The 8,925-nt window shown below is 39.6% G+C and overlaps 1 protein-coding gene across 1 annotated transcript in view; it reads left to right on the top strand.

Moving 5' to 3' along the window:
* Eif2s2 (eukaryotic translation initiation factor 2 subunit beta) overlaps nt 1-7,364 on the top strand; it is a 19,514-nt gene extending 12,150 nt beyond the window's left edge. Inside the window, exons 5-9 of the mRNA XM_004630826.2 lie at nt 1-95; nt 543-691; nt 1,739-1,795; nt 5,024-5,109; nt 5,828-7,364. The exon at nt 1-95 is cut by the window's left edge and continues 31 nt beyond it. Coding sequence (XP_004630883.1) covers nt 1-95; nt 543-691; nt 1,739-1,795; nt 5,024-5,109; nt 5,828-6,003 — 563 coding nt within the window. The 3' untranslated portion in view covers nt 6,004-7,364. The remainder of the gene's footprint in view (nt 96-542; nt 692-1,738; nt 1,796-5,023; nt 5,110-5,827) is intronic.
* Nucleotides 7,365-8,925: the final 1,561 nt, after the last annotated feature.

Below are 8,925 nucleotides of genomic sequence, written 5' to 3'. Positions count from 1 at the left end.
AAGATGAAGACAGCAAAAAAGATGATGGCATTTCATTCAGTAACCAGACAGGCCCTGCTTGGGCGGGCTCAGAGAGAGACTACACATATGAAGAGGTAAGATAAATTCTGTTGTGAAAAGGTACCAGACTGTTCACCAGGGCTCAGGAAAGCAAGATAAAATGTTCTCCAAATTTTAAGGCCCATTGAGATACAGATTCATTAATCTCTATGGTAAAACAAACGCAGAGGGGCCATGATGGTTTGGAATTTGCTTGTTTTAGCTTTCCTAAATCTTTTCCATATATTGTATACTTTCCATAAAAATAGCATTGGTGGAGGCTCAGTTATTAATTTCACTTTGAACAAAGTATCACTGACAATCGTAATAGGCTAGATCCAGGTTGGTGATGAGTTCTTGCCTTCATGCAGCTTCAGAACATGTAGTAATGTATGTCTCTATTTAGTAAAAGTGAAATACAATGCATTCCAGCAAAGTGATTCAAATGGGAATGTTGTCCTGCTATCACTAAGAATGTGCTTGAATACCCTTTATCCTTATAGCTACTGAATCGAGTATTCAACATCATGAGGGAAAAGAATCCAGATATGGTTGCAGGAGAGAAAAGAAAATTTGTCATGAAACCTCCACAGGTTGTCCGAGTAGGAACCAAGAAAACTTCTTTTGTCAACTTTACAGATATCTGTAAACTGTAAGTTGGTCAATGGAGACCACTTTCCCTTCCAACTAACAGATTTTCAGTGAAATTTTAAGGATGTCATTGCTGGACATTATCGCAGATAGAAGAGAACCACAAGTGTAGGGTTTAGGTTTGGGTTTAGTTCTGTCAGTTGTGGGGATCATTTTGTCACAGTATCAAGAGATGAGAAAATGAGCTCATACTGACCCACAAGAGTGAATTTTACTTGCTTTCATTACTTACATAGGCATTACTTAAAATACCTTTAATTTTTTTTTTCTGATGACAGTAGTAATATATACTCATTAGAAAGACTAAGGAAAATGAAAAATACAAAATCTACCAATAAGAGAAGCTACTGTACAACCAATGACATATTTTTCCATTTTAAAAAGATAGATTTCTAATAGGAATAGATTAGCATAATAAACATCTAAATACTCATCACTTAGGTTTGGTATGTAAATACTTTCTTTTCTTTTTTAAATATATTTTAATACAGGGTCTCACTGCGGAGATAGGACTTGTAGTGATTCTCCTGTTTTCAGCCTCCCAAGTGCTGGGATTGCACGCCCAGTCTCAATTGCCGTCTCAATGCACCCTGAGGGTGGGGCCTGCAGGCACACCAGGGGATCTGTCCCTGGTCCCTGCATCTGCCTAAGCAGGTGCTTTAATCTGATAAGCTATCTGGCTAGCCCTTGTATTTATTTTTTGACACGTTTACTTCAGATCTTGTCTTTAAAAAGTTTTACAGTTAAGGCTACCCTCTGTGTCTCTTTGAGCTCTTTTTTCCCCTCTTGTCAAAGGAAGGTACTGTCCTCTGAAGTTTTTTACCTTTTCCATCCATGTTTTTAGGTACTTAATCACGTGTTTATGTATAGAAAGTAATACTGTTCGTACGCATTGAAGTATTAACCCAGCGCTTAAATGAACTGTGCACTGGAATTCACTGACTAGTTAAGTATTCACAGACTGAAATGGTGAACAGGATAGTTTTTCAGAAATTTGATTAGATTTTCATGAAAGATAAAACTTACCCACATTAACTTTTCTTTTTAGATTACATCGTCAGCCCAAACATCTCCTTGCATTTTTATTGGCAGAATTGGGTACAAGGTGAGAAACTGTTAGCATTTATGTACAGTAAGTAATAGTGGACATTTTCTAAAAGCCTCTTAATTTGACAAGGATATGTGTAACATGCTCAGAATAAACACTGACCTGAAAATGCGTAAAACCAGTACTGCCATGTTGGTTTCTTTATAGAGCAAATACTAGATTTCTTTTCTTTCCTTTTCTTTCTTTTTGTACTGGGAATCAAACTCAGGACCTTGTGCTTGCCAGGCATGTGATGTGCTTCTGAGCTATGTCCCCAGTCCCAAATACTAAATTTCTGAGGAGCCTATTTTCTTAAGTCAGATTTTTTCTCTAAATTGATAAGAGGTAGGGCCAGGGAGATAGCTCAATAAGGGCCTAAGTTCAATCCCTGGTTCCACCAAAAAAAAAAAAAAAATCATAAAAGACTATTTAAGAAGTAGCCTTTTTAAGTTAATGAGTAGAATAAGAGAAACCATTGAAACAAAGATCCAGGATTAACTAGCCACTTCCCTATCTTCAGGCTCACTTTTTGAAGGTACTGAACAATCCACCTACATTTAGGAGGGCCAGGTTCTCATGGAGCCCAGGCTGAGTTTTGACTACTATAGGCAGGAAGCTAAGTGTCCCTTTAAAAATAATTAATGTAGGCCTAGGTCATAATAATGACATCACATATTAAGCGCCTATTGTATCCTAGTCATTGTCTCAAGTGCTATTTTGGGTATTATAAAAATCTTTACAATAGGCTATGAAGTAGAACATGGCATCTTAGATTTGGAAACAGGTTTAGTGAAGTTGTAAGTGGCATAGTTACTATTCAAAATTATGTGTACTTGTCTGGAACTTGAGCTCTTAAAAGGCTCAGTATCTCTGCCTTACCAGCAGTACAAAGGTAAAGAAAGTATTCTGTGCTTTTCCATACTCATTTTTTAAAACTGAACAGGTAAAAAATTTGCTTTATTTTTGTGGTATTGAATATACTTGACCATGATGGATAAGTAAACTCTATTGTAGAATTGTGGGGGGTTTTTTGGGGTTTTTTTGTCTGTTTTTGGGACAGAGTCTTACTTTGTAGTTCAGGCTATCTTTGAACTCACTTTATAACATAGGCTGGCCTTGAACTCGCAGTGATCCTCTGGCCTCAGCCTCCCGAGTGCTGGGATTATAGTTGTGTGCTACCATGCCGGGGTAAGATTTGTTGAAGTCATTTAACAGTGTTTTGTCTCCATTCCAGAATTACAATATTTACAGAAGTGTGAGATGAATTAAAATGAGTTTGACTAGTAACTTTATAATACTTTTAATCAATACATTAAATATTTTAGGATTTTGAGAAAATTGTAATTCTTTTCATAGTAAATACAAAATTTCTTGTATCAGAATCACAGCCTGGAGACAGAGGATGATAGTAAATCTTTACAGCATTTTTTCCAGGGGGTGGTACTGGGGATTGAACGCAGGACCTTGCACTTGCCAGGCAGGCACTTATGCTACTGAGCTATGTCCCCAGTCCCAATATTAAATCCTTATAGTTAAAAGAGAACCGCAGGAGAGGTTATAGATACCAGTTTTACAATAAAACAACAAATTTCACTGCCTTTCATTATTTTACTTTATGATTTATAATTTGTAGCATATGATAATGTTTAGCACAGAGCCTTGCTTTCTCAAGAGTGCTTGTCAGCTGAGCATGGTGGCACATGCCCATGATCCCAGCACTCAGGAGGTTGAGACAGAATTGCTGCAAGACCAACCTGAATTTATAAATAGTAACTTAAAGACCAGCCTGAACCTACATAGCAAGAACATCTCAAAAAAGAAAAAAAAGAATACTTATCAAGATTTAATCAATGGGGCCCAGGGAGACAGCTCAGTAGAATAAACGCCTGGCAAGCACAGGGTCCTGAGTTCAATCCCTGATACAACAACAACAAAAAAAAACCCAAAAAACATCTAATCAAGGTTATTAGCTATCATTTAATTTGTAGCCTGGGATTTTAGCTATAAATTTTTTGTTAGGTTATTTTTATAGAATTTACATTAAAAGCCTATAATTCAGTGTTTAATATGTTCACATGTTAAAATTAATATGTATAACCATTTCCATAATCAGTTTTAATACATTTTCAGATGTACTTTTTCAGGTTTTTTTTTTTTTTTTGGTGGAACCGGGGATTGAACTCAGACCTTTGTGTTTACCAGGCAAGCACTTATTCTACTGAGCCATCTCCCCGGCCCCGTTTTTTTGTTTTTGTTTTGTTTTCCTTTTTGAGACAGGGTCTTGCCATGCAGTTCAGGCTGGCCCTGAGCTCCCTTTTTAGCCTAGGCTGGTCTTGACCTTGTGGTAATCCAGCCTCAGCCTCCAGAGTTCTGGGATTAACAGGCATGTGCCATCACACATGGCTTCAAATGTTTTTTTTTTGTTTTTTAATTTTAGAGAAGGGTCTACAGGGTGTCCAGGGTCTCACTACTGGATCAGACTCATAGTAATCGCTTGTTTACAGCCTCCCAAGAACTGGGCTTACAGGCCCGTGCTACCATGCCTAGTCTCAATCGCATCTCAGCATGTCCCAGGGGCGGGATGGGGCCGGGCCAGCTGACCCAGAGATTGAACCTCCAGCCCCTGCACCTGCTTGCAGGCATTTCAATCTGCTGAGCTATTCAAATGTACTTTTGTGACTCAATCAAAAACTTTTTTTTCTTTTTCAATATGTTGTGCATGCTGGCCCTGATCTCCTGGGCTCAGGTAATACTACTGCCTGTACCTAGCTTAGACTCTTTAAAGATGCATATAGCTTTTTCTTTTTGTGTTTTTATATTTATGGCTCCCTCGCTTGATTTGCACACTAGGCATTCAGTAAGTTTGTTTTCTTTTGTTGGGTAAATGGGCTCTCACACACAGTTAAAGAATCAGTTTATTTTGCACTTAAAATCAGTTGTAAGCCTGATTGTTGTCACTGGGAATATAATTGGTTGAAACTGGATTTAATGTTAGGCACTATGGGTAGAGAATCATGAGGTTTAAAAATATAACTAAAAGTAAATTTTGAACTGAAAGAGCTTGGGCTATAGCTTAGTGCAGCAACTTTGGGTTCAGTCCCCACTACTGCCAGAGAAAAGAAATCAGATACTATAGCAGACTGATCCGAGAACTTATACCATTGAATAAACTTTAAAGTCATTAAAGGTGCTGGATTTTGTTTCTTTAAAAAACATAATGGCAGTATATTTGTTTTTCTTTCATAGTGGTTCTATAGATGGCAATAACCAACTTGTAATCAAAGGAAGATTCCAACAGAAACAGATAGAAAATGTCTTAAGAAGATATATCAGTAAGTATATAATTTCATTACAGCACTCAGAAGTGTTTTCATTAGGCTGCAGTGTTTTGGGGAGAGCCTTTAAGAGCCTGAAAAAGCAGGTCTTAAAAAGATTAGGAAAAATAATAGTGAAGTGGGGAGGATTAGGGATGCAGGGAAACTTAAATTTCCTGGAAGGCCCAGCTGAGCCTGCCGGTTGTTTCTAGGGCTGAAGGCCAAGTCAGGAACCTGCCTGTGAGGGTGTGGCCTCACCCTCTTTTATTATAATGGTCAATTAAGATTGGCATTTTGTATTTGTTGCCACCTAGGCAGACTAGTAAGTTCCTTTTGAGTTATTCTCCTGTCTCAACAGAACTAAGAACAGGCACCTACAAGCTTCCCTTCATCCTGGGGCATTTGGAGTCTTTTTTAAAAACTCATCGTGTGTGTGTGCACGCGCGTGTGTGTAACTGGGGATTGAACTCAGATCCTTGTGTTTGCCAGTCAAGCGCTTATCCTACTGAGCCATCTTCCCGGCCCAAAAACTCATCTTTTAGTGCCTGAGTGTTACTTGTATTTTCTTACTCTTGCAATAGCTAGGTTTAGCTAAGCTTCCCTCTTCTGGGTGCCCTAGTAAACTGTCTTCTGAACCTGGGTATGTAAGAGTTCAGTGGAGATTGGTATTTCAAAGGGTAGAAATCGCTACCTTAGTATGACCACCAGGTAATACTTTGTGTTGTTTTTCTTACAGAGGAATATGTTACTTGTCACACATGCCGATCACCAGATACAATTCTGCAGAAGGACACCCGGCTCTATTTCTTACAGTGTGAAACTTGTCATTCTCGATGCTCTGTTGCCAGTATCAAAACTGGCTTCCAGGCTGTCACAGGCAAGCGAGCACAGCTCCGTGCCAAAGCTAACTAATTTGTTAATCATCACTGATTTTGCAAAGCGTGTTCTGAGGAATTGGCTGGACAGGGTTACCATCAGAGTGGATTTATCATTGTATTAAAAACAAGATAAAAAAGCTGCCAGGTTCATTGGCGAGTGGTTGGTTGATCTGAAATCCTTGCCGATGCTCAAACTGTTGACATACTTATTGCCTACTTTAACAGCTGTCAGAGAAACATGATATGGGGTAAGGAGGTGCTTTTTTAAAATCGTTCATAGACTTCTGTAAAATGCAAGATAAATTAAAGTTATTATAACAGTGATTCTTTCAATTTGGTTTGTCCTTCAGTTTTGTTTTTTATAAAAAAAATTGTACTTAGTGAATTCAGCGCCAAGCAAGTTTGTGTCTGTGCTCTTAATCCTGAGGAAGTAGATTTCTGGGAAGTACTTCATTTGGGCAGCCATTTTGCCTTCTTAGTTTCTCCTGAGATACATGGCTAACGGACCTGGAATCCCACAAAAGGGTGGCTGGAGTGTAAGATCTGAGACTGCCTGTCTTTATTTGTGGAATGACTATGTAGATTGGGCTTTTCTTATGTGAGGATTGTTGCTACTACCTCTCCAAGTACTACTCCAGCTGTTATTACATGGAAGAAATACAAGGTGCTAGGTGTCCTACTTAACGTTTTCCTTCTATTGGCCTGCACACTGGTTGGGCATCTGTGTTGGTAAGGAAGTGCTACAGGGTGTACAGTACACGACTCTTCTGAAAGTCTACGTGGTGACACTGGAAGAAGCTTGTTTTTTCTCCAGTCTTGTGTTTTGGATTGAAAAGGGCCTACCATAAATGCTTTTCTATTTTCTGTACTAAAGTAACTTTGTGACTGAGAAACCAAGAGATGCTACTGCTTTGTGGTATCTCAGGTACCTCCAGGTTAGGCTCCTGATGACTTGGCTGGAAGGGTATTCTTCATTGGACTCAGTAGAAGGGGGTCTTGTAGGTCTGTGCTGTGATCTGCCTTGCTTACATCTGCTTGAGATAAGGCAAACACAGTGCTTCTCCCTTTCTAGGTGCCAGATTGCTCATAATAAGTGGTCTAGCAGCAGTTGCTCAGCCCTGAATGTCTTGACCTCATGGTTTTTAATCACTGTGACCCTTAATTTTAAAATATTATAGGCCAGTGTTGTCAAGGATTTTGGCTGTGAAGTGGTGGAGAGCTTCCCTCAATTCAGTAGGTCTTCCTGAGAAGACCCCACACTGGCTGAATTGCCACCACTGCCACAATGGTTTATGACCCCATTTTCCTTGTTTTGTATCAACACCCACACAGTTCCCAATGTTGGATATTACTGCGTGAATAAAGCAAGGATCAGTGCCTCTTGTGTACCTAGCACTTCCGGTGCTTTTGTGTGTATGTCATGTGTGTTTTGTGTACTTCTGTACTTAATGGGACTTGTTAGAGGGCATGGGACTTCACCTTACAGTGAAAGATTTATGAAACACTTAGGTTGGCAATTTCAACTCCCATTTTTTTGAACTTCGTGTTCAAAAGGAACTCTTGAGTGAACTGTAGATTGAAAATGGGTTGCTCTATGTCCCACATAGTTCTAGCAGCCTCTTAATACCTACTTGCCCATCATCAACTTTGACTTGCTAGGAAGTGGCAAAGTAAAGGTAGTTGAGGGTTTTTGATCAAGAGCCACAGTCTACCTGTGAGAAGACAATTCAACTTCTAGTTTTCAGTTGAATGTCTTAAGACAACGTGTTGAGGGCCAGGTCTGGTGCACACCTGTAACCTCCTCAGCACTAAATAGGCTCAGGCAGGGTTGCCTTGAGTTCAAACCAGTCTGGACTGCATAGTGAGACCTTGTCTCAAGAAAAAAAAAGGATCATCCGTAACTACAAATAAGCAAAAGATTCTGTGATAGGGACGAGTAGAGGAAAACAGGTTTTTATAACTGCCTGTATACTATGCTGATGTGTATTTTCTTCACATAAATATGTACTCAGTGCTGCACTTCACAAAATCCTATTTTAAGTCTTCACCCCCATCCACCTGGGGTACGCACTTGCCTCACTTTAGGTCCCTGCCCACTGTATGCAATACATTTTCCCCCTAGCTCACTATATAAGTATCAAGAGCACAGATTTTTATTGTGTATTCCATGCTGAGAGAGAAAAGCAGTGCCTAGAAAGTTGTAGGTGTCTTAAATACTTAAGTGAGCTTAAGAGTGGTAGAGGGCATGCAGACAGCCACTTTTCCCCTCGCCTGCCAGACTGAGCGTAAGTATTCTACAGGAAAAAGTCAGCTGGACAGCCTGGAAGGAGGATGTAAGGTGGTTGATTATTCGTGGCCCCTGCCCTGTACAGGGCTTCCCCATTCAGGTCCTTTACCTATGAAGCAGATTCACATTTGAACACAACACTGGATGTGGTAATACAAGTTTTGTACCATGTGATTTTTTTTTTTAACCTGAAAAGATGAAGTTAATTAAAGTACTAAGATTCCCACAACTCTACTACCAAATGGTGTTGAGACCATTTCCTAAAATAAATGCATCCTTTGTAACTTCAAGACTACATGAGTAGTCAAGTCAGTAACACAGCTATACCCTAGCCTTTTTATTTTTTGCAGAACTGGGTATTGAAATCAGGTCCTTGCACTTGCCAGGCAAGCACTTATTCTATTGAGCCATCTGCCCGGCCCCAACAAATATTCCATGGCTTTTTTTTTTCCCCTAGCCCTTTTGAAACTTTGGAGACCGTCTTGCTAAATTGCCGAGGCCTCTGTAGTTCTGCCTCAGCCTGTATAGTAGGATTACAACCCTTACTAATTCTTTTTTTTTTTTTTTTTTCTGAGCCGGGGATTGAACTCAGGCCCTTGCGCTTGCCAGGGAAGCGCTTATTCCACTGAGCCATCTCCCAGGCCTTTACTAATTCTTGATAATGAGTAT

This window comes from Octodon degus, unplaced genomic scaffold (assembly GCF_000260255.1).
Source record: "Octodon degus isolate 3935 unplaced genomic scaffold, OctDeg1.0 scaffold00037, whole genome shotgun sequence".
NCBI lineage: Eukaryota > Metazoa > Chordata > Mammalia > Rodentia > Octodontidae > Octodon > Octodon degus.
Note: the sequence above shows the minus strand (reverse complement) of the source record. Positions and strands in the feature narration are given on the sequence as shown.